The sequence below is a fragment of the Sparus aurata genome, chromosome 12 (genome assembly GCF_900880675.1).
Source record: "Sparus aurata chromosome 12, fSpaAur1.1, whole genome shotgun sequence".
Lineage (NCBI taxonomy): Eukaryota > Metazoa > Chordata > Actinopteri > Spariformes > Sparidae > Sparus > Sparus aurata.
In genome coordinates, this window is record NC_044198.1 from 11,675,662 (window position 1) to 11,701,941 (window position 26,280).

The following is a 26,280-nucleotide window of genomic DNA, read 5'->3' on the forward strand; positions in this document are numbered from 1 at the left end:
CACTGAGATGACTTTTAATTGAAGGTTACCTCACTGAGGTGACCTTCTTTAGATTGTGTGGCAAACTGGTATCAGTCATCTCTAAAGGTTTGATACCTTTAAGAAAAGACAATAGGCCTTAAACAGCGTCTACAAGTGTACAGGAAACCACTTCTACATTAACACTGTATTCCACATTACTGTGGTGTCAGATATTTCACCTGAGTGTGCGTCAACAGGGGAGTTCACTTCAGACAGAAATTGCGTAATATATTATACTATAGGCTTACATTTGAGACTCCATGTTTGTTTTTCTCAAGCTCCAGTGTAAGGTGGAGTCAAAGGAGCATGTGTAACTTCAGTTTAAACGTGCATACACATTTGTTAAGGCATAATAGATATTAAAGTTGCATATGTAAGGTAAAGGCTCTAGATCTGACATAAATCGTTTTGTAAATAGCTGTCCAATAGATCAAAGACTTGAAAGAACATTTTTGGATACAATGATTAGATAGTGGTCAGTTTTCATTCAGTGTCACTTTGTCTTCATAGAGCAGAATGTGATACTTACTTATGGTTAGTATCGTGCCAACTATGCTTCTGCGGTATCAAAATGCAACCAGGAAGCATATCATATTGAAACTGGTGTCAGATTACAAAACGGCTACGGACAAACAAAGAAAACTGAACATTTTGGCGGCACATAAACTGAAAGGAGTTGTTAGGTTTTCTGTGATATAATTGCTGGGATTTTCTATGTACCTAAGGACAACATCGAGGAGAAAATGCAGTTGTAAAGCTTAAAGCACGAAGTTTAAACAGACTGGACTGTGTAGAATACTTCCCTGCTTCTGAGAGGAACTGCTGTTTTCAGCTGAGCTAAACGACTGCAGGTAGAGATAACACAGGCTTTAGCAGACACGCACCATCACGACAACAGTGAAGGTGTCACCACAGTAGGCATTAGTAAGATATACAACATATAGACACATTAAGGGATTTGAAGCTTCAGACGACGACAGCAACAGAAAGGCACAGAGAAGGACTGAAGAGATTAAACATGACAAGTCTGTCTGCTTCTGAGCCTAGAGAGCTCCTTTTATTTGTTAAACTAGCTTAACATTTTATTAATAAAAGCTCAAAATGAACTTCATTGAATGTCCATGCAGAAATTGGACTTGTAAAACTGCGCAATAAGCTGGACCTGAACTGTCTAGTAAGGCTGAGACTCATTACTAGATCAGTTGTTGCTGTAAACAAAGAATATGAAAACAGAGGAAATCCCACATTTAAGATGACTATTCTTGCATTTTATTTAACATACTCTCCAGGAATAGAGCTTCAATAAAAGTAGTATGTAATGGAGATAGGATACACCCTCTTATGCGCCATTTTTTGCCATCACAACTAACAGTCCTGAAAGGTGGACAAATCAAAAGCTGAAAATCAGTCATCTGTATTTTGGTAACAATGAGAACTTTCAGAGGTTGTTCTCCTTGTTAGAGATTAAAAACAGGCAGTGTGTGGTCTTCGGTTCATTTCTTGATCACTTTTATTACACCAAAGGCTGTCCATCAGTATGTTAAATTCATTATCACAGAAATGCATCTGCAGACCCCATTCAGGTTTGTCATAAAAGCCATGTATTCCAACAGTCTGTGGCATCAGCCACCAGGTGTTTATTGGAGGCTGTATTTCAGGATACAGGACTTGAGTACTTGAGCTGCAATGACCTTAATGCTAGCGTGGGGTTCTTCACATCCACCGGAGAGTCCAGCTCCTGGGGAATAGAAAATACATTTTTCTTGATTTATAAATAGAGCAGAGACATTAAACTTAAATTTTGCCACCTGCAAATAAAAATGCACAAAACTAACTACAACTGAGTGTCAATAAAGAACTTTTACACTCTAATCAAGAGTTGGAAATATATTAAGAACATTAAAATTTAAATATTGTGACTCGTCTCCATATTTATGACTGGACTTGTGACTTATAATTTAGAAGTAAACTGATTAGGCACTTTTCCAAACCAACAGCAGGTTTAGAAGATAAATGGTTCATATTCTTAAATATCATTACTGTTTCTGTCCATTTATCAAAATTACTTTCCACTCATTGGCTCAAAGTTTTACCTCAGAGTCTGAATCGTAGTGTTCACATGGCAGACCCATGTTGGCCATCAGAGTTTCTTTCTCTGTTGATCTGCTTCTGATGGACACCCACGCTCTCCTGTTAAAAAAAGATTTCAAAAACAGCAATGTCCTACATAAGTCACTGAGTTACATAGCACAAAATAGCTCTGCAGTGTTTCAAGTTTCCAATAGTCTCTTCAGAATATAATACTCTTCCTCGTGTTCAATACCTCTTAGTGAAAATAAAAGCAGCACCGATCAATAAGGCAACAAGGCAAGAGACACCCAGGATCACACCCACGTGACTTTGTCCGCTTTCGGCCTCTTCACAGAACTCTCCCTTGTAACCAGCGACACACTGGCAGCGAGTGACTTTGCGCTCTGTGATGCAGCTGCCCTGACCGTGGCAGTGTTGAAGATCACATGATGTGGAGTCTGTTTTAACTGAAGAAACCAAGTTCTTTTGGCTGTTGGGGTGAAAAGATGAAGACAGGGGAGAACGACCATCACTGGTTTTGTTCCCAAAAGAAGCCGAGTTTGTGTTTGGACCTGAAGAGACAGAAAATGTAGTAATTACTATACATATTATTGATACGTACTGCTGTTACCACCACAGAAATTTTTCTACAATGCATGTATCTTACTACTGTGCACTTTGAGTAACTAGAGCCAGACTTGAGAGGATTTTAAAAAATTTTATATGCCTTCTCAAAACTCACAGTCCTGCTCGTCTGACTGGTCCAAACAGTCGACACGTCCATCGCAGATCTTGCTGCTGCTGATACACTTACTGCCATCAAGACAGGATTCTTGCCCAGAGGGGCAGTTGAGGAGAGGGGCACAGGAAGTAGCATTGACAGCGGAGAAGCCCCGTCCGCATTTACACATCTGACCACCGGGATAGGCCAGGCACAGATGGGCACACCCGCCATTGTTTTTAGAGCAGGTATTAGTTCCTGGGAGAAATAGGTAAAAGAGCATTAGATTAAGCAACACACATCTTTTCCCCTTCTCCTGGAGGGAATACAAGTGACAGATTATCACACTTAAAAGCATGAGCAAATAAGCTAATGTGTACCTTAACTGGTCTTGATGCAATTAAATTGCGAGTGGATGGAAAGAGACCTGAATACAGTTGCTAGTCTTCCTGGACCACCAAATGGTAAATAAATGGTAAATGGACATGCATTTTCCATTCATTTCATTTTCATCCGCTTAAAATAATCTTTGAGCAGGGATGAGACGGGCATCAACAATGGTGCACACCAGAACATGGATTAGACCTCCTCCCATGTCGATCACTAGTCTGTTATGACTGTACAAACAAGTCAGGGCTTCGTGGCTGTAGAGTGAGCAATGACGTCAGTGCCAGACTGAGAAAACAAGTTTAATTTGACTCCAGGACATGAGAAACAGAAGTGTGTCAAAGTTTGTGAATTAATAATTACGCAAAATGGTAAAGTGCTTCTGGATATGTGCAAGTTTATGCCAACATAATATAATGTTACAATATGATCGGTCAGTTGTTCCAAGGATTGTAGATCCTGTTGTACACATAGTATGAAATTAAAGGGGAACAAATCTTTGGTAACAAAGCCTCAGTGATCATGTTCGGTATCCATATGTGTTTTGATTCATGTAAACAAGACAGACTTTGCTCTGAAACAGCACACAGCGTACGAGACTGGGATCTCCCACAGCTTACCAGGCCACATCTCTCTGCAGGTATCACATCACCCTGCTGTCTTTTCAACTCAATTTGAGCCTAAGTGAGTCTTTTCATTCTGCCCAGAGTGTCTGATAACACATGTTTTCTGCTCTCTGGGTTAAAAAGGAGAAGGTAAAGTTGAAAAGGATAAATATAAATGTGTAGATCATTTGTGACTGGGAAACTGGTTGGACGTGCTTCTGCCTTACAAATTACGATGACATTGGTGCTGCAAGCCTGTTTGTTAGCATTGCAAAAGCATTATGTAGCACAATGAGAAGTTGATGAGCCACTTTCACAATTTCATCCATCAGAATTTCCATGTGACGCATGCCGTGACAGCATGTTCAAATGGTTGTGAAACTGGCTCCAAACAGCTGCTGGTAAATCAGCACTATGGCAGCCTGGTTGTGCACAATATAGCTGGATGAAACTTGTAAGTGTTAGAACCATGTTCTGATTCATGCCATTCCCTTTGTGTGTCTGAGATACTGCAACTTCTCTGGAGAAGCTTTATACTTGCTCGCTCATTTCCAATTTTCTAAACAGGACTTTTAGCATCCTGACCTGTATGTTCCAAGCTCTGTAATGCATTGTGCTACTGATGGGACACCAACTATACACAATGTTTTTACTGATACACAAACTTTAGCAGAAGTGAGAGACTCAATTATGTTTTTGGGACTTTTTGATTTAAGAGATTTCTTTAGCTGTGTTTTATTTTATACTATTGCATATTTCTCTTTTGGTCTCACTGCTTTATTTGTGTCGTAGTTATATGTCTTGGTCTCCCTCTTCAAACTCTTTGCAATCCCAGTCTGCTCTGGAATTTTCTACCTTCCATCAAGCCTCACCTGCCACCTAGTGGCCATCAGGGAGTCCTCTCACTGAAAGCAGTCCTATATATACACACACACACACACACACACACACACACACTTCATATAGTGAGACTGACTATTGAGATTAAGAGCAGTAAGTATGTTTAAGTCCTTGTTTCCTATTACATGCCTAAAAGTTGTTATTGTCTTGACTGCTTGTTCAATTGCACTTATTTACCAGCACAACTCCCTGTTTCAGATTGAAGCCTTCCACTTTTAACTCAACCTGCTGTGTCAAAGTCAGACAGATGCCTACCAGACTGACTGTCGATGCTGTAGGCTCTGACTTCCACCAGACTGGTCTTTGTCTCAAACCACAGTTGGTTGGGCTGGAGACCATCGCTGAACCATAGTTTGGTTACATCTACAGTTTGGAAAAACAAAAACACAAAAAAACACCTCAGCAACTACTGAAGCGCAGAAATCAGAGGATTTGATTGGGTGGTTGGTAAGGAAACACTTTTGCCATCAGTCAGACTGAATTTCAAAATTTAAAGTAATGAAGAGGAGAAACTGTAGTGATAACAAGTGGGTGTTTAAAGATGTCAGACAATGTAGATTCCTACAAAGAGGTTGGCTGAATAATTAACTGTTACATTGATTAGTCTGATGCCATCTGCTGCCTGAAGGGGAGAAAGATGGATGAAACGAAGGTGAATTAAGTTGTATTACAAAAAACATCACAAGCAGGGTATAATCGTGAAAAAAAGAATATACCAAGACATTGTGGGTATTTGAGACTTCAAAGCTGAATTGTATAGAATAGCAAGTGCTTCAATCCTTACCTTTGTCCAACGTGGCCCAGAGGAGGATGTTCTCTGTATGTGTGAAAGAGATGAGCAGCCCTGGCCCTGTTTTGTACTGTTTATATCCTGACCCATCCACTCCAATGGAGCTGATGATGCTTTCACCTGGCGGAAAAGAGTGATCAGGCGTAAGGTAAGCCAGCAAAAATCATCCAATAGTGAGCATTTTAACTCCTCACCTGTGTCAGCCCAGTAGATCATGTTCCCTTGACTGGAAAAGACGAGCGAGGTGGGGATGCTCGACTTCCTCCACAGAACTGCTTTGTTACGGCCATCCATCCAGGCGCAGTTTACCTCTGTCTGAGTCTTTCCTCCTGGCGCAGCTAATGCTGTGTAGCAAAGTCGTCCTGAAGGGGGATGCAGTGCGATGGATGTGGTACCCTGAAAAGACAATTAAGACCAGAGCTCTATTTACCAGGAGAAGCAAATACAAGACAACCAAGAAAAGGAACAGTGTTGTGGGTAACGTGTTACAGAGTAACGTGTTAGAGTACTCTAATTACTTTTTTCGTGTAACGTAATGTGTTTGTTTTGTGCGTCAAGCAATCAGTAACTTAGTTATTTTTTTTAAAAAGTAATCCGTTATTTTAAGAATTTCTCCGGATAAGGAAAAGAAAATCCCGACTGCAGCCTGCTTTTTGTCAGACAGTACTGTGCCACCTGCGGATGTGTCAGCGGAGGCGCAGCGCTGTGATGTGTCTGTGCCCTGCTGCTGACCTACGTTACCTGTGTGTGTGTGTGTGTGTGTGTGTGTGCGAGTGAGTGAGTGTTTTCGAACCCCCGGCAAGATGGCAGAGAGGACAGCTTTTGCATCGTGGAAGTACGCACATTATTTTCAATTCGCCAGCAAAAAGGACAAGAGCAACATAACGGTAAAATGCAATGGTGAAAAGCTTCTGTCGACCGCAAAAAATTCCACTTCAAATTTAAAAAAAAAACAAAAACAAAAAAGGCTAGACGACTGACGTTATTCGTCATTGTCGCGACTTCTCGGTGCATTTAAAGGAGGCTGTGTGTGTGTCAGTTAAGTTGCAGCATGTGCGAGGTGCTGCAAACGGCTTTTAATTTTTGGTAACGCATGAGTACTCTAACGGGTTAATTTTATTCATAGGTAACGCTGTAACGTAACTGATTACTTTTAATTGATGGTAACGTTGTAACCCACGGAAGAGGATATTCTGAGAAAAAAGTCAGAATTCTGACTTTTTTCTCAGAATTCTGACTTTTTTCTCAGAATTCTGACCTTTTTCTCAAAAACAATTCACATGTGGCCCTAATCCTCTTCCATAGTAACCTAATTAACTACTTTTCAAAGTAACTATACCCAACACTGAAAAGGAACAAAAAAAAACAAATTCAGGGGTAAAAGAGCAGGCATGAATACAGCATGCTGCCTTGTTGTACAGAGGTCTTGATTTTTATATTATTCATTTGTCGTCGGTTATACCATAGCCAAAAGAAACAGCCGCTGTAGTTAAAGAGACATGTATGTAGGGATAAAGGAGCCATATTAATGTCAGAGGTAAAGGTGTCAATGGATGAGCAGAAAAAAAACAATGATCAGTGAAACCTTCACCTTCAGTGATCCCTGCAGCAGTGAGGTGGTGAAGCCTTCATGGTGGGAGGTCACGTGGAGATCGGGTCTCTTGATGCTGCTCCAGTAGAGGTTGGAGGTCACCCAATCAACTGCCAGAGCTGTGACTGAATCATCCTTGTGAGAAGTTTAGATGCCAGAATTTAAATCTAAGTTGGGTGAAGCTGAATCAGAGTCACTACTTGGTAAGTACTGCCTGAAAATTGTTGTCTGAGATGTTTTTAACAGTAAAGTAGTGGATAATGAAGGTATCCCTTTTTAACACATGATGAGACTGGGTTATACCTGCCTCGCTTACCAGAGATCAAGCAAACCCTTGAACAAAGTGATGATCAAGCCTACCCTCAGCTTTAGGATTTGTCCAATGGGTGTCAGTCCCTGTCTGGACCTGGGGCCACCCAGTTTCAGCACATCCACAGATCCTTGTCCTGCATCAGCCACATACATAGAAAGCTCCTGGATGGACACGTCCAGGCTCGAGGCCTCAGTTACCCCAGGGAGGGCTAAATCTCGGCTGACAGGCATTTTTTTCAAAGCAATACCATCACGATGCATGGAGTGCAAGTAAATCTACAAGTTGGGGAGTAGAGGGCGGGATAAAATTGAAAATGAGCAAGACAAGAATAGCATCAAATTCTACCAGAGAAGAGAAAATTGTCGAGAAACCTTAAATTAGTTTTTCGAAAGTAATTGGCAAGATCCTTCTGGTCTTGCAACCACAATAAGATCATTCACCTGGTAGACTATTGTACGTGACAAAAGCAATATGAAAGATGACTCCGTAGGCAAAGAGCAGGTCATCTTGTCCTTGGAAAGTAGCATCCCTTTTGGGCATCGGCAAACTGCTGTAGGCTCCCTCACAGATTGATCTCCCATCGACGCTGGTGCTCCAGACCTGCCTTTCGCTGCTGGGGCCAGAAGGCAGAGATGGGAGCACTGTAGCTTATCACATGGACTGGATATTGTGGGTTGGGAAAGGGCATGCATCAGCTATGGAGAGAAGGGAAACATAAGGCTCCTGTAAGTTGCAACCTCTCAGATATTAAAAAGGTTACAGCCAACAGTGATATATTCATAAAATATAAATATGTTTAATTAATTAAGCTCCTCAGAATCATTAGTTGAAGACTCACTTTCAGTCCAAACGGCTGCCCTGGTCTCTTCAGAAGAACCTTTTGATCCTTGCCTGTGTTCTTGTCAGCTGAGCGAATGGTTCTTCTTTTTGTATCGGACCAGAAGACGCGATCATTGAAGACCGCCACAGAAAAAGGACTTGGTGTTTCAGCTAACTGGAGGATCTAGTGAGAGAAGGACAGTCTATAGTCTTCCTCAAATGATGCATAAACTTTAAATGTTATCCGTTTATTTTTAATCAGCTGGTATTTTTGACCTTGATGTTGTTTCCGTCCAGAGAGGCCGAGCCGATGCAACGCAGCTTCTCGTCAGCCCAGTACACTCTGCTGTCCAGGAGGTCATAGGCCAGACTGACTGGCCAGCTCAAGTTTCGGCTCACTACCACCTTCCTCTTTGAACCATCCATTCCAGATCGCTCAATCTGAGGGCTGCTGCCGATCTCAGACCAAAGCATCAATCTGAAAATGTTGATTATAGAATAAATGTAATGGCGAAACGTGGAGTTTTTAGGATTTTTCAGGTTGAGCACCTTACCCTTGGTGCGGCAACAGGACCAATGAGCTTGGCTGTTCCAGATCTTCACCCAGGACCACAGTGTAGCTCTGAGATCTCACTGTAACATCGCTGAGTTTCACAGCCAGAATCTGGCCCACCAGTCCGTCCACCCAGTACAGGTTGTTACCAACCCAGTCCATTGCGATGAAATCTGACTTTACCCCTGTGACAAGATTTCATGTGAATACTGCAAATAGGTCAAAGTCAAACTCTGACAAGCAAATGGAATGAATATGCGTTTTGTACAGTTTCTTCAAATCTTGTTGATTTAGGGAACCATTCAGACAATCACGCATCCTCATCACACAAATGTAGAGTTCCTGCGACAGACATACCTTTGATAAGTGTCCCTGTGTTGCCTGAGCTTTTCATGTCGGCCCAGCGGATGCTCTGGTAGTCGGGACTCAGCCAATAAACTCTCTGCCGAGCCCAGTTATAATCCAGAGAGAAGACTGGCCGACTGGCAGAGGACAGTAGACGCAAGGTGCTGCTGTGGACTCCCAGTAGTAACAGCTCAGACTGCACAGATGCCAGAAGCAAAGGTTCGTCTAGAGATACAAACATGATCAGTAAGTTTTCTCCAGAACCAGTGACATTGACCAATAAAATTTTGTTGAGGTTCATATATGAAGTTTATCTTCCTCTGCATTTGGTCGGCCAAACATAAACTAATCTGAACAAGTACAGAATGATTTAAAAAAGTAATATTTCATTGTTTTTCAGGAACTACAGACAAATCTGTGGGGTGTTTAGCAGGGATAACTCAAATTATCATGACGATTATCTATGGTGTTCCATCCCATTCTGTTGTAAGACTGGTACTACTACTACCACCACCAAAACCTAGGCATTTTGATGACTTAATTACAATATTGACAGTTCACAAACAATTGAGTACAGGAACCTTTCAACATTCACCAAGTAAGATGTTACAGTCAGCTGCTAAAAAGCATTTAATTCACATGATATACAGAATAAACAAAAGACAGACAATACCTTTGGTCTTGCAGCTTTTGCTGTCAGGCTCCAGGTAGAAACCAGGGTGGCAGTGACAGCTGTACGATCCATGAGTGTTCAGGCAAGTGTGTCTGCATACGGTATTTGGCACAGCATTGCACTCATCAGTGTCCACACAGGACACAGCACTTAAGTCTAGTCTGAAACCTGCGGCACAGTAACACATCTGAACAGAAAAGAGGGGACAAAGAGTCAAGAGAGACATGCTGTTGTTGCATCAAAGCATGCTGAGGTTCAGTCGGAAACAACACAGGAAAACAACCAGACGGCCACATCTGTTCTGTACTGACCGGGCCATTCGGGGTGCTGACACACTGGTGGTCACACTGAGGAGCCGACAGACTGGAGCAGTTGCGTTGAGAACATCCAGCACCCTCATCTGAACTGTCGGCACAGTTGGTGAAGCCATTACATACCAGGCGAGGGTCCACACATTCACCACTGCCACACTGGTACAGGTGAGAGGGGCATTTTCTCTGGCTGCCTGTGAATGCATAGATTAAATTGGACTCTACGGTGATTAAAATACATTTCACTTCTGTACCGTAAAGACCCCATATTATGCTCTTCTCCAGACTGAAATATTTTTACTTGAAAGATTTTACATACTATTGTTAAAAACACACCGCCTGACTGAACATTCCGTTTTAGTGCCTATTACTCTCCCAAACAGCTCAGTCGATGTCGATGTGGCCGAGGGCGGTGAGTGGTCTTGATATCAAGTCCTAACAGCTCGTTTGAACGCACATTTTGAGCTACATTTATTTCTCCGTTGATTAAGGTTTCTTTAAAAATATTTTTTATAGCACCTAGACCATCTTAATAAACAAAAATCCAAATTTCTTCAATGTGGGACCTTAAGAATGCCTTGAAATTGCAACATGGCTGCACGACTAATGAAAAAAAACTTCTGAACAATTTATTTTACAGCTCAATTGAGCAGATCCAGTTGAATACTCGTGAAAATTAAATGGCTGATTTATAATTGACTACAATTAATCATTTTGGAAAAGATTATGGACCCACTGAAATGTTTCAATCAGTGATGAACCCAGACTAGGTGTCAGTATTTGGGAATAAACAAGCTCACATTTGTCCTCGTCCATCCCACTGTGACAGTCCTTCTTCCCGTCACACCTCCAGGACAGAGGAATGCACTGACTGCTGTCTCCACACTGCCACTGGTATTCCCTGCACTTCGCTGGTGGCGACATGCAGTCCTGGACACACATGAAACAAAATTTCACACACTTTTTCTAAACTCACTCATAAAACCCTTCTTGTTTGACCAGCAAAGCTTCAGTATGTATCATCAAAATATGATAAATGTTCATGAAGCAAGAAAAAGACTCCTTCAACATCTGCCTCTACTGTTCACATACAATTTACTTCACTCAGACTGTAGCTTCTTTTTCACCTTCTCGTCTGACCCATCTTTGCAGTCGTCCTCGCCATCGCAGAGCCACTCTTTTTGCAGGCACAAGTGGCTGTGTGGGCATCGCAGCTGAGGTGGGCAGCGCGGTGGTCTTGTGCAATCCACCTCATCAGAGCGGTCGCTGCAGTCAGCAAAGCCATCACATCTGAGAGCCTCAGACACACACTGACCACTCGCACAGCGGTACTGGTTAATCGTACAGGCCACCAAACCTGGAAAAAATTTAACCATTTTAAAAACATCTAAAAATTAGATTTGCAGGTTTTATGGGTTCCAATACAATATTGGACATCGCCTACCACACTTTGCCTCATCTGATCCATCAGCACAGTCTCTCTCTCCATCACACAGGAAAGTGTCAGGTATACAGCGAGTGTTGTTATCACAGCGGTGATGGCAGCCCTTAGTCATAGTTGAACAATCCATTTCATCGGATCGGTCTTGACAGTCATACTGTCCATCACACAACTGCTCTGGTTGTATGCATCTATTTCCATGACTGCATTGGAACTCAGCTGGGAAAGAGAAAATACGCCTCAAAAACTCATCTCTCACATGTACAACATCTATTTTTCAAATGTATCAACGACTGATCTAACACTGAAACTAACCAGTTCATACATGATATTCCATTTACTGACACAACACTATGGTGGTTTTCAAATCTAGATTAACGAGGAATTCGATTTAGAAATACATTTCAGCAAATCCTTAAAGACACCCGAGAAGCTGAAAACTTTCCCAACAGCAAGCCCAAAGAAACAGCTGTTTGTGTGCTCGCCACCTATAAACAAGTGATTCCAGAGTATATAGTGCTGCTTTGACAAAGCTGAAAACAGATTCATGCAAATCCCTTAGAAATATTAATTACTTTTATGGCACTGCTTTAAGCTGCTTGTACAATGCACAAAACTAACCTGCTTTGCACTGAGCAGCACATCCCTCTTCGTCTGAGCCATCCTTGCAGTCCATCTCTCTGTCACAAACGTGGCTGTACATAACACACTCGAGGCCATCTTTACAAGGCCTGAAACCTGTGCGGCACCTCAGCGGGGCTGATCTTGTACCGAGCCCGTTGATGGAGGCTAGGGGAAAGAGAAAAAGATGCAATCAACTGGGTTATGTAAATGTAGAGTTTAAATGTATGATTGGGGGAGGAATACAGTCAAGGATTGTTTTCTGATTTACAAATATTTTTAAGCACATCAGGTATGAGAGACAGTACAACAGCGTATTATCTTGCAAGAACAACAACAACTACAACTGCTGTGCCTAGAATCACATTTATCTACAGTTTTAATCCATATTTTGGGTTTTGTTGTCGCTGGCTTACGGCGAGCTGTAGGATGTGCTGATTGACAGCGCTTCTCATCTGAGCCGTCAGGACAGTGGGCACGGCCATCACACACTTCAGTCCTGGGGACGCACGCTCTCCGGTCGCTGCACAAGAAGTCATCTGATGTGGAGGAAGAAAAAGGTGTCAATATGAGGAACAGGGAGGATTATTTGCCAGTGGAGGCATTTCTAAAATACCTATTAAATCCCCTGTCATGGATATCAGTATGTGCAGGCTTGAAGACTATTTGAAGTCGTGAGCAGTATTAAAAGCGACAGCACAGCGAGTCCATGCCATTATTAGTTTGCCATAGACGTAAAATATTTACTACCTTTGGAATACCCGTTGTCAGGGCTGGACTCACACTAACCTCGGTTTTTACACTGGAACACACAGTTGTTTTCATCAAATCCATCAGGGCAGTCTCTATGCCCATCACACAGCTGATTTTGAGAGATGCACTGTGGTGAACCCGGACAAAGAACTGATGGAGTGATGCATCTTGACTTCGAAGTGGGAACAGGAGACTCTGTTGATGCAGCAATAATAGGGTCTGGAAATGGAAAAACTCAAGTTATAGCACCTCATGTCCATGTAAAAGTTCAAATTAGTTTTCAATCATTCCCACCAATGTTTTTATTTCTACACATAAATCACGGCTTTCAAACTTTTACTGGTGTAGGAATTATGCTACTACGTTAGCCTACCACCAGTGAATGACAACTAGAAAACTGGATCGAAAGACTTACTGCAGCCAACCTCATCTGAGCCATCCAGGCAGTCTCTCTCTCCATCGCACATGAATTTCTTTGGGATGGAGCGATTGCCATCGCCACAGCGATGTTCAAAGCTTTTGTTTTTGTCACTGCAGACTAGTTCATCAGACTGGTCGCGACACTGTGACTTCCCATCGCACACTTGAACCAGAGGAATGCACATACCTCCATGAAAGCATTTAAACTCACCTGTGAGGGGAGTACAAAAAAACAAAACAGGTTTGACTATCTGAATGGAAGCTCCTCTTTAAAGTACTAATTTCAAGTAAACTGGGGGGTAAATGTCTAAACGAGAGACTATAGACAGAAACAGACTATAAAAATTTCAATTGTTTAAAGTGAAACCTTGTCTGCATGTGTCTGGGCATCCTTGTTCATCTGATCCATCCGTACAGTCTCTCTCTCCGTCACACACATGGCTATATAAAACACACTCTGTGCCATCATTACACGGTTTTGACCCAATGCGACACTTCAAGGCTGCAGGAGGAGATTTGCTCGGACAGTTGACCTCATCTGAGCCATCGTGACAATGAGAGTGACTGTCACAAACCAGACTCTTGGAGACACAGCTCCGACGGTCCTTGCAGAGAAAATCAGCTGAGGAGAATAACGTTTAATATATCAAACAGAAAAGCAACAAGATAACAAAAAAGTGTCTCAGAACCTGGGCCGTAAGGCTAATATCTGAAAACTCACTTTTGTAAGGACATGTTTTCACACAGTTCTCATCATATCCATCGGGGCAGTCTTTCTTTCTATCACAAAACTGTGCTGGATTGATGCATAGAGAAGAACCTGGACATAGAACTGAAGGAGTGGTGCAGGATGGCTCAGTGGGAGGCTCAGTAAAAGGTTTGACAGGTAAAAGGGCTTTGTTGAAGTTGTCTGAAGCAGTTGAAGGGTCAGTCTCCGCAGCATCTAAAAATTAAATCAACACAACAGTACGATAAAGTGTAAAGTTTCATTTCAAAACATCATATGATCTTTGCCATAAGATTACACTGGCAATTACCATAAAAACAAAAAACATTCCTACATGACAATTATGACAGTCTTTTTCAAATTAAAGTAGCTACAAGGAACACCTTTTGTTAATTCTGGCAACCCCTGTGGACAAAAGCAGGATGAGAAACACCACCTTCTGTAACAAAAGACAGTATATGGCCAGCATTTGTTTTCGAAGCAAGCAAAGGAATATAAATACAGCCATTTGCCAGGCAATTTTAAGTATGCAACAACACAACTAATCAAACTACAAGGAAAAGTTTGATTTATCTGACAGAAAACTGGCATGCATCATATGCCACAGCACAAAAAATTAATCTAAAATCCATCTTGAGATTTATTATATATACACACACATTATTCACTCTAAAAAGAAGAAACATTTCCACAGAAACTTACCACATCCTTCTTCATCTGATCCATCCCGACAGTCTCTCTCTCCATCACAAACATGACTGAAGAGGACACATTCTGTCCCATCTTGACATAGTTGGGAGCCCATGCGACACTTCAGGACATTTGTTCGAGCTGCAGGAGCGCGCACACTCGGGCAGTTGACCTCATCTGAGCCATCGTGGCAATGAGAGCGACCATCACAAACCAGACTCTTGGAGACGCAGCTCCTACGGTCTTTGCAGCGGAAGTCAGCTTCAAAGGGTAATAAGAAAAATTAAATAAATTACTAGAATTACAGAGACTTGTGAAGGATACTTTAAATTCGCACGATAGAAATGAGATTGTTGCATTGGTTCAAACTACTTCTTGTGTAATGTTAATTATTGGAAACTCAATTTTAAAGAACCAAGTATAAAAACTTAATGATTTACTTTTGTAAGGACATCTTTTCACACAGTTCTCATCAGATCCATCAGGACAGTCTTTCTTTCCATCACAAAACTGTGCTGGTTTAATGCATATAGAAGACCCTGGACAAAGAACTGAAGGACTGGTGCAGGGCGGCTCAGTGGGAGGCTCAGTGGGAGACTCAGTGGGAGGCTCAGTAAAAGGTTCGAAAGACATAGGGGATTCATTTAATTTTGTGGTAGCTGTGGTGGGGTCAACCTCTGCAGCATCTAAAAATTAATCAACACAACAGTAAAAAAAGAAATTATTGTCATGATGATTACATCAGTGATAGTGAAGATAAAAATAGGCCCGGGTCCAAAATCCCAGACGCACCACATCCTTCTTCGTCTGATCCATCCCGGCAGTCTCTCTCTCCATCACAAACATGACTGAAGAGGACACATTCTGTGCCGTCTTGACATAATTTGGAGCCCATGCGACACTTCAGGACATTTGATAGGGCTGTAGGACGAGCTATGCTCTGACAGTTGACCTCATCTGAGCCATCATTGCAATGAGAACGCCCGTCACAAACCAGGCTCTTGGAGATGCAGCTCCTACGGTCTTTGCAGCGGAAGTCGCCTAGATGGAAATTATTAAAAATGAAAGTTTTTCCAAGTTTCAGGATGCTTTAAAAGCTCTTTTGAGCATGCTTCATTTTTAAACATCATTTGAGACAAGGGAAATGTATATCATCACCACCTTAGAGAACACATCAACTCAAAGCTTACTTTTTGAGGAACATCTTTTCACACAGTTCTGTTCATCAAAGCCATCAGGACAGTCTTTGTGTCCATCGCAAAACTGGCTTGGAGAAATGCAGAGGTGAACAGAAGAACGGGGACAGAGCACAGAGGGGCTGCTGCAGGCTGGGACAGTCGGAGCAGGAGGTTTGGTGACAGGTGGCATTTTGTTGAATGGAACAATATTTGATGTTGCTGGAGTCATCATCTGATCTGTGGCATCTTCAACATAGAGTAGTGATTACATGGTAAAGTTAAATTATCTGTTACACTACACTCAGACTATAGATTGCATCAGTAATTCTTTGTTACTGAAATTTTCCCAATAAGTATAACTTTCTTAGGAAACTCACCACATTCCTGTTCATCTGATCCATCCCGACAATCCTTTTCCCCATCACATACATGCCTGTATAAAACACACTCTGTGCCGTCTTTACATGGCCTCGAGCCCGTGCGACACTTAAGGATGTTTGCCAGAGTTGCAGGAGAAGCTACGGTCGGACAGTTGACCTCATCTGAACTGTCACGACAGTGAGAACGACCGTCACAAACAAGATTCCTGGAGATGCAACTCCCACGGTCTGTGCATTTGAAATCATCTAAAATTGTAAACAAAAGGCAAAAAAAGAGAAGATTAAAACAAATTTCAGAGCAGGGGAACTTTTTTCTCATGTGACAAATTGTGATATATTGATATTTTACCTTTAGACGGACATGTGGTTACACAAAAGTCCTCATCATCTCCGTCAGGGCAGTCCTTATTCCCATCACACAGCTGGACTTGTGAGAGGCAGATTGATGTGTGTCGGCACAGCACAGAGGGTTCATTGCAGACTGGAGTATCAGGCACTATGGAAAGTTATTATAATGAAATTGAGAAAATTAAGAAACATGTCTAAGTAAAAACATTTATGTCAGTTTTCAATGAACTCTTGTCGACTCCTTGCAAGTGCTGAATATCTAGTTCTAAAACTGGTTTAACTGTGCAGCTAATATGAGCAATGATGGGATGGACATAAAGACTAAGCAGCATGGACAGAAACTTCAAATAAGGCGACAGAATGTGTCTGTATACATTTGTTTAGTGGTCTGACCTGGACGGACGTCCTTGAGTGCAGCAACTACACTCAGCACTTGACCTCCCACAGACATGTCTTGGATGGCGCTCCCATCACGCCGGTCCCACAGTGTCAAAACATTGTCAGAAAGTGACAACAGGAAGGGCTCAAAGGCAGCTATAACCGAGCCCGAAATGTTCCATCTCCTGCCAGCTTGGTGGCTTCTTTCCTGCAGCAAACTCATTGTTGTTAAGCCTGGGAAAAGAAAAAAAAAAAAAAAAAAGGCCAAAACTCATTTAACAGGTTTGTATTGTTGAAATATCAGATCCCAAAGTAAGATTCAATCAAATAGTGTTTATGTAGGGAAATTAGGCCTGATACACCATCTAGCATAACAAATGAAATTTCTTGATGTTAGAGCTCAATGACAGACTGAAAGCATCACTTATTTCTGTCCTTATAAGAATCTTTCATTATTTTGTGATCAGTATAACACTGGCAGCTGTTAATCAGGCAGGATCACAACAAATTCAATCTTTTTATAATTTTTGTGGGCACAATATGTGCAGTAAAAATAGGGACATGATTAGAGCCTGCAAGTTCTTTTATTTTGTTCTACTTTCTAGGCTCCAGTTAATTAGATGTAGCACACACATGCAGTACAACGATGCAAAAACATACCTTGAAATAGACACTATAGTTCTCTGAAAAGTAACTACTCTCTAATAACAAAAATAAATAAATAAAATTTCACTTCTTTGAAAAACTTCTATTGTTATAACTTCAGCTTCTAAGACATTTGAACATGGAAAAAAAACATTTTATCCCTCTGATCTACAGACCTGCCCTCTTTGAGTTCCAGAGTAGACTACCAGCCCTGAAGTCGAAGGCAATGTTCCCCCCAACACCTCCTGCTAAGTGCAGCAGCTCTCTGGCTTGGCCTCCTGTCAAGGTCATGCTGAGGATTCGCTCTTCCTCCAGCCACAGGAGGCCACCCCTCAGCCAGTCCAGATACATGTCTCGAATCTCCTTTGTTGTATGGTACAGCTGCTGTGAGTATTGATTGTTGACTGTGGTGGTGCCGATGCTGTTTTGGTCGCATGAGACCCAATACAGGTTCCCTCTCCTCTGGTCGACTTTTATCAGACAAACTACAAAAAAAGAGCAGGTCAATCAGTTGTGACAGAGAAGCAACTGATTGACCTGCAACCAATGCAGATAAGTTACTGACACTTGACCATCAAAATTCAATCTAATCACTTACAAATAAAGATCTTATTCAAGAAACAAATCAGAATTGCCTGCAGTCCGAACATACCTAAGTGATAAATAAAAATGTCTCAGTTCCACTTTAATAGCAGCATGTCTTCTGCACTAAAAGCTCAAACCACTTGCCTGGCAACGGTGCTGGGACCACCTCAGTTTTGGCCTCAGTTAGACTCGTGCGTTGGATATGGCCAGTTTGGTTAGCCCAATAAAGCAAGTCTCTGTACCAGTCCAGATCGAATGACAGGATACTGTCATCAGTGGCGAAGAGCTGGGTATCAGTGGAGACTTTGCCTCTAAACTCCAACATGTTGATGTGGGTGATAGTAGCATATATAAACCTTGGATCTATGGAAACAAAGTAAATAATGTTTTTTATGAGTTAAAGAAAAAAAGTTATAAAAAAGACAAGAGTGAAGGACTTCAACACATTCCTAATCCAAGAGTTTGGAACCTTGATTTAGAAAACTAAACTTGAGCAGGATCAAGTACAATTTATATCATTTATCTCTCAAAAGTGGCATAAAAGGCATTTGTAACATAGGCAAATTAAGGCTACGGTAAACCTACATTCACATGTCCCATCAAGCAACAGTACTTTGGAGTTAGGACAAGCACAGGTGAATCCCATGGGGCTTCCTTTAGTTAGCTGACACAGTTGACATGGAGTCTTTGTACATGCTGAAGAACCTGATTGATGACAAGACAAAACATTTTGATATGTGAGTACTATTATTAGATGTGAAAGAAGTTACTTAGGTGAGTAAGGAAGATACACTGACACTTTGAGAGAGTTTAAAAAGTTTTTTTTAAAAACAGATGAAATATCTTATAATATTAGTCGACACATGAACAAAATACGACCCTTTGTTACGGAAATTATTTTAGTATTCTATTCAAAATTGTCATATCTGGATACTTTGCATAGAGATAACAGTACTTCAAATTTCAGTGGAAATTCAGAGGACAACAGCACAATGTTGCGTTTTTATCTGCGTTTTTAAGCTTTTTATCTGTTGCTCTACTAAATACCTTGAGGCTGTTGTAGCTTGTGGTAAACCGCTAATATTGGCAGTGCGGATTTCAAGATGAATTTCTTTTGATCCGGTTGTTTCTGTGGAACCTGCCACAGTCCTCTGTCATCCATCCAGTAGAAGGAACTTTCAAACACAGCCAGGCTGAGAGCCGGTCTGCTGTTGAACAGTCCTGTGAAGGTGTAACGGCCAGTCCCATCCACCTTCACCGTCTCTATAGACTGAATGGAATAAGTTCATGTTCACTGTATGAAGGATAATTATTAGGGTTTATCAGTTTAGGTCAAGGATCTCTCTTTTCATCATGCAAATTAAGTGAAGTGTTATGTTTTATAATATTCTTTTCATACTCCAGTTTGTTTGATGTACGTCTACCTGCGTTTCGTTCCTTAACTCACCTTCTTGAAGTCACTGATCCAGTACAGCCTCCTGGCAGCAACATCAGCAGTGAGGCTGTGAGCGGACTGAGCAGTGAGCGACATCAGAGAGCTTCTGTCCGACCCATCCATCCATGACTTCTCTACTGTCACTCTGTCCCCGTGGCCAGCATTGATCCAGAACATCAAGCTGGAAGTCAGAGAGCAGTGTATTTGAATCAGCACTACCCAAGTTATTCCTCATGACGTGATTTTCATGTCAAATCAAATTAAAAAGTACTCAGATGGAATGAATGTCAGACATACCTCTCCACAGGTATAAGCACCAACTCTGATGGGCGGATGTTCTTGCTCAGCACAGAAGTATAACTTTCTCCATCAGCTGCCTGCATGTAGATTGACTCTGTCTTCTGATTGGTCCAGAACAGGTTTCCACTCAGCCAGTCACAGGCTAGACCCCCGATTCCAGGCTCCCCTGTTAAATTATATTAGATATAGATATATAGATATTAAGGAGCTTTTGGTCTCTTTTCCCTCTGCAGTTGGGGTTCAAATTTTGATGCCGAACAAAGGGATTCTATATCAGGTCACAGTCTGGGACTTTTCATATTTTTGTAGTATATACACACACAAGTATGTATGTGTATATTTATAACAAGTCAGCTTAATAATTCAATAATGTAAAGATCTTACAAGATTCACAAGAATTTAATTGACATTCCTGGAAATTCAAGAAGCACAAGTAAATTACATTTTATCCAGACTTTCCTCTGCTCTTTGCTTTTTTCCTTTTAACAATTTGATGTTATAACAACAAAAAAAACCCTGCTAAACTAGATACAGCTGGTAGACAGTGTAACTGGTGATGAGAAGCAGACAATGCTTTGCTATAACAGGGAATAAGACAAAAAGTCTCTAGGCCTATTGATCATACATAGTTAACCATCTGTCAAACTCTCCTTCAATCACTTTATAATTCATACACTTGTTTAGAAAACTTGCCAAAAAAATATAACAAGCTGTATCACCATAATACATAAAAAAAACTAAAAACTAAAAACAGTATCATGTTGGGTCAACTAACCAGTGTAGCTCGTCGAGCTGTGCTGTCCATCACTCTTGTAAATGTTGCCCTGGTTGTCAGCCCAGTAGTACCAGCCTCGGGCAACATCAAAAGTCATAGCCACCAGGTCGAAGACTGGAGTCTGAATAACTTCAAACTGCTGAGACTTCACATTCAACAGCCCGATTGATTTCCTCTGCACTGTTAGCAATCTGACAGTGTCACCTGGAGACATTTATAGATACAGAGAAGTGTGTACAATTAGTGTGAATATACCATCTTTGAGTAAGTTTGACTTCCTATAAGTTAGACATCCCTCAGTTACTGACTGACCTTGCTTATCACTTCAAAATTGAGTGTAGAAAGTAAAAATAGGACATTTTTGGATAATATTTGGGCAAAAAATAACCTGGATGAACATACGATAAAACATTTTAAGCAATTTCTCTTTTGATGTTACCTGCTCGATTGTTTTCATTTCAAGCTCTTTTGATTTATTTGATCTTTTTGATCTTTTCTTTCTTGCTTTTGTCATAAGGTCGGCCACATCACAGAACCCCATTAACATGTCAATTATCTTTTGTCCAACTGAATTTGTTTGTTGCCGAGTTTGATCTTTTCAGAAAGGATGAAACTAAATCCAGAGGATGTTTAAATGGTACAAATAAAGCTAATGACTAGCTCGCTAACACAACATGAAATTTGTACTGGTGCCACCACACAACAAAAGGTGGAATGGCCACAACATGTTAAATACACCAACTTGGATTTAGACAAACATATCATTACCTGTAGCTAGACATGCAGAGTTTCTATCTAGTTTGAATCCGTCTCTGCAGTGACAGTAGTAGGATCCAACGGTGTTAGTGCAGTGATGCATACAGGGAGAAAAAGGTTGGGCACATTCATCCAGATCTAAGGAAAGATCATAGCTTTTATTTTCATAAGCATGATACCGCAAAGGGCAGTTACCTCCATAATAAAACTGAAAAGTCGAGTCTAGTCATCCCACACACACACACACACCTTCACAGACAGCTCCATTGGGAGAAAGCTTATATCCATCAGGACAGGCACACAGAGCGCCCCAGTCTTCATCAACACACACATGGCTGCAGCCACCGTTGTTAATAGAGCAAATACGACCTGCAGGAGGAGCAGCATGGCTTAGCGTGACAGAAATTCATGCCCCAAAAGCAATTCACTGTATCACATAATTTGGAGATCAAGTTGCAGTCAAGTGTAAGCAATTTCCCTCACTGTAATCCGTGTCCAACCTACCACAGGTTATAGGCTCATCGCTGCCATCTGAGCAGTGCACCTGTCCATCACACCTCTCCTCAGCAGACAGACACGTCCCCTCAGGACAACGTATACCACCCTCCCCACACAGACCTGTAAGAGGAGAGACGATCAGGACTTGATTATTTAACTGGTTCGTAAGGAGTTTGAGTCGACTTTACATGATCACAAGGTCAGAGCGAACAAAGTATCCGTTAGACTGTTAATTCAATCATAATGAATTATTCACATTGATGTACATGAAATCATAAGAGACAAAATAATGTCATTGTTCATGTGATTTGTGGAGATAAATCACTGTGATTTAATTTTCCAATTATAACAAAGACCCTCCAACTCACTCAATTTTCTTTTTTGTTAACTATTAAAATTTACTGCCACAAACTCCACATGTTTCAGCACCAAGCCTTTGTCAGGGAGTCAAACAGATCTCAAGTTTGATTTTGTTTTTAAGATCATCTAGACAATAACGGCATTTTAAATATTTAAAAAATTTAGAGCCTTACAGTTGTTTTGTGATTTTCTTAAGTCTACACATATTGAATAGAATAAAAATAGAATTTTTATTTCATTGTAAGCTTATCTTACAATGACATCACAGATGCATCGCTGTTCAGTGCAATACAATACAACATAAAAACATACGAAGAATGTCACAATAAATATATATATATATATATATATATATATATATATATATATATGGCAAGTTAAACTCCTACTCCTTTAATTTCTTAAGGGCTAGGTTGGTAAAACATAGCAAAGCACCAGAATAAGATAATGCAGGTTGAACATAGAATGGGCATCTTAAGTATTTTAGATGTATGGATACATTCCTGTGGCGCAATATTCAACCCTCCACCCTTCTCACCACAGTTGTCTTCATCAGAGTTGTCCAGACAGTCATTCAGTCCGTTGCAACGCAGCTCTGTTGGGATACAGATGTTGTTTCGGCATGTCCAGTCAGACTCTAAACAGCTCTTAGTAGCTGGACAGTACTCTTCATCTGAGCCGGTCGGACACTGGATTTGTCCATCACAGCGGGCCGAACTATTAACACAGCCGACAGAGTCTACACAGGACAACTGACCAGGAGGACATTCAGAAGAGCCTGGGAGAGAGAAAAAACATAACATACAGAAGGGGAAGAATGGGTTTATTGAACAAATATACATGAAGGATTTAATTCTCCTTTGATTAAGGTGGCTTTCTCTTAGAGTGAATTACTTTTGAAACAACACGACCAAACATTTATTTCATTATATCACAATCCTTGTCACTCCACTATAAAACCTAATGTTAGAATGTAAATATGACTAAAAATCAGCACCAACGGTTTTTGCTAAACCTTTTTTATACAACTTTGTGCCTTTCAATTGTCATTGTAATGCAGATTGATTACTCAAATATTAAAAACAAATAAATCTGCCCTTATTGCTACAGATTCTATTAAAACTTGTCTTGTTAAATATGGTGTATATCATTTCAGTCAGACAAGAAAACACCTCCAACGACTATGATGGATGAAAATATGGCCTTCTTAAATAATTTGGGAACACCGCTTTTGTCATACCTACCAGTGCAATCCATTTCATCAGATCCATCCAGGCAGTTTCCAGCTCCATCACATCTCCAGATATCAGGGATACAGCCTCCATCATCACACTGCCACTGGCCTTGATGACATCCCAAAATTTGACCTTTTAAAAAACACAGAGACAGACAAAGTAAAAAGATGAAATTCCCCTTTTTATTAAAGTAATATTTTACAACTTCAGACATCATGGAGAATCCAGATGAGCCACTGAACATGGCTCAGATTATTTGTCATTAATCAACTAGAAATTAAGCTAATTTGAAACAGAGCTGTTAAACAATTGTCCATTTATTGACAGGAAAAGTAGACAAAGTTATGTATGTAGCCTATCCAATTTACTAAGGAGGAACCCTGGATATGAGAGACCAAAGAGGTCTTGTGTTTCACTTGTTAAAATCATGCTAAAATGGCACCCAGGACAGATATATGCTTGTAAATGGTAACATTAAAGTTAGCTTGACTAGCAGGTTAGCAAGGTTCTTATTGTATCCAGCCTGAGTGAGGTCCAACACACAACAGTGTCCTACAAACTACTTTTAAATTATTTTTTTTACCAAATATGTTTTAGTTAAAACTTCTGAACTGTGATTAACAAATGTTTAATTCGAACCATTGACACTCTAAACAGACTGACTCGAGATTGTGAGGATGGCCGCCATGTTGACTTGTTCATGTTGTCATAGAGAAAAAGGTCAGGACGGCCCTTATTCATCGTTTACACACGTGGGGACTTGAATTAAGGTCACACAAATTACTTAACAACCATGAAGAATAACATTTACCTCTGGAAATGGTCAAACTGGCCAGAAATATCGAACAAATGAAGAGTGGTAAATCCATATCGGCCCGCTCGGCTCATCGGGACAAACTGCGTCACCTGAGAGGAAACGCTTTAATCAGCTCGAGCTGCTGCAGGTGCGGTCAGAGGACACGTCCAGGTCCGGAGCATCCATCTTATATATATTTTATATTTAATCTGTGCGACTTTCTTACCATAGTTTATTTATATTTATATATTTACTTTTGTTTGTTTGTTCTCTTAATGGATGTATCTTGTCAGCCCTTCGAGCTATCCTTATCAGGTATGTTAAATGTCTGGCTAATGAAACATCATCATTTATATCATATATATATATATATATATATATATATATATATATATATATATATATATATATATATATATATATATACAGTAGGCGATTTGAGGGGGGATGAGGGGGGATGCCATCCCCCTTGTTAGCAAAATTACCAAAAAGCATCCCCCTTGTTAACCTGACATCAGTCTCCATCCGCTAGTAGCAGATAGTGTGCTAAAATCACAAGTGGCAGCAATCAGCTCCGACGCACAGGGGAGTCAAGCCGGGCACGGTTGCTTTGCGATCCGGCTGCCTGGTTCATTTTTGACGAAAGCCGCAACAAGCTGCACAGAGCAGATCGCGCCAACAGGAAGTCAGATACACGGAAACGGCATAGAGTATCCAGCCAGTTCAAAATAAAACACTCTGTGCAGACTCCCGACTGTATAAAAACGAAAAAGTTACCAGATAAACAAAGTCTGGCAGGCAAAAGACTCCGCTTCTGAAACGTTCCCGTTATGATGCCGTGCGGAGGGCGGAATAAAACCTGTAGCAGACGCACATGTTTATTTTCAGTAATGTTTAATTTTTTTCAGAGATTAGTTTTTTCTGACAGTTTACTATTAATAGTTTGTTATTTATGTTCTAAAACTAAATGTTACTTTTTGTGAGTGTTTTTAGTGTGTCTGTTAAGAACATGGTGGCTTATGTTATGTTGGTAATTGTCATTTTTGTGCTGGTTTATAGTTTAACCATTAGTGAGGTAGCTGTTACATTTCCGAGCTGTTTTACCCCCCCCGTCGAAACGCACCCTGCAGGAGTGACTTTCTCCATTCTGTATTTGTAGTTTTTAAATATAAGGTCTTCATATCGGACAATATATTCGCTGATCCCGATATATCTTTGAAAATATTGGATAAATAGATATAATAAATAGATAAAATCGGCCAACAAATAAGTCGGTCAGGCTCTACTATTTTGCACAATGAGTGTCCTTTAAGAAATTTAGATGGTAAAACATTCCAAGTGCGAGAAACAAGAAAACCCTGCCTGAATAAACTCAGTTATAAAAAGACAGTTGTAGCCTAGTAGGTAGAGAAAGAAGATAACTGGATAAAATGGAATTGTAGAATTAGAATTGTCATAGTTATGGTTAAGAGTGTGTACATAGGTGTGTCGGGGCAGGGTGATGCTCGCGTTGGGCCATCCCCCTTGTAAAAAATTAACAAATCACCCACTGTGTATATATATATATATATATATATATATATATATATATATATATATATATATATATATATATATATATATATATATATATATATCTTTAAAAAGTAAATAAAGTGTTTCTCATACAGATTGGACCATTTCAGGATCATGGGCTTCACACGGCACAGGCAGTAGTGTTGCATCTGGTAAAGTTGGAGATAATTCCCACTCTTATAGTCTAAACTGTGCGGTAGCTCAATAATAATAATAATAACGATTTGTCAGTTTATATTATTATCTTGTTTATAATAACTGTGTTAATGATAATTAATCTGAACC

At 40.6% G+C, this 26,280-nt stretch overlaps 1 protein-coding gene across 2 annotated transcripts; it reads right to left on the reverse strand.

Moving 5' to 3' along the window:
- Positions 1-1,267: 1,267 nt before the first annotated feature.
- On the reverse strand, positions 1,268-24,584 carry LOC115592163 (low-density lipoprotein receptor-related protein 2). 2 transcript variants are annotated; one of them, XM_030434703.1, is made up of 45 exons: positions 24,436-24,584; positions 23,634-23,756; positions 22,928-23,167; positions 22,036-22,149; positions 21,781-21,900; positions 21,544-21,669; positions 20,776-20,979; positions 19,998-20,166; positions 19,713-19,881; positions 19,313-19,535; positions 18,851-18,970; positions 18,410-18,628; positions 17,857-18,165; positions 17,051-17,269; positions 16,659-16,805; positions 16,307-16,555; positions 15,942-16,175; positions 15,544-15,792; positions 15,192-15,437; positions 14,764-15,012; positions 14,056-14,277; positions 13,702-13,956; positions 13,330-13,545; positions 12,951-13,133; positions 12,578-12,700; positions 12,162-12,329; positions 11,544-11,759; positions 11,227-11,456; positions 10,900-11,029; positions 10,100-10,293; positions 9,789-9,975; positions 9,128-9,340; positions 8,772-8,955; positions 8,494-8,695; positions 8,237-8,401; positions 7,839-8,093; positions 7,446-7,673; positions 7,086-7,220; positions 5,689-5,890; positions 5,489-5,614; positions 4,960-5,067; positions 2,834-3,070; positions 2,345-2,663; positions 2,115-2,211; positions 1,268-1,759 (listed from the first exon to the last, which is right to left on the reverse strand). In XM_030434703.1, exons 1-45 carry the CDS (start codon positions 24,491-24,493, stop codon positions 1,676-1,678), a joined length of 8,466 nt encoding a protein of 2,821 aa, XP_030290563.1. In that variant the 5' UTR covers positions 24,494-24,584; the 3' UTR covers positions 1,268-1,675. The 2 variants fall into 2 exon arrangements, with proteins under 2 accessions (XP_030290563.1, XP_030290564.1); XM_030434704.1 differs by lacking the exons at positions 14,056-14,277; positions 14,764-15,012.
- Positions 24,585-26,280: the final 1,696 nt, after the last annotated feature.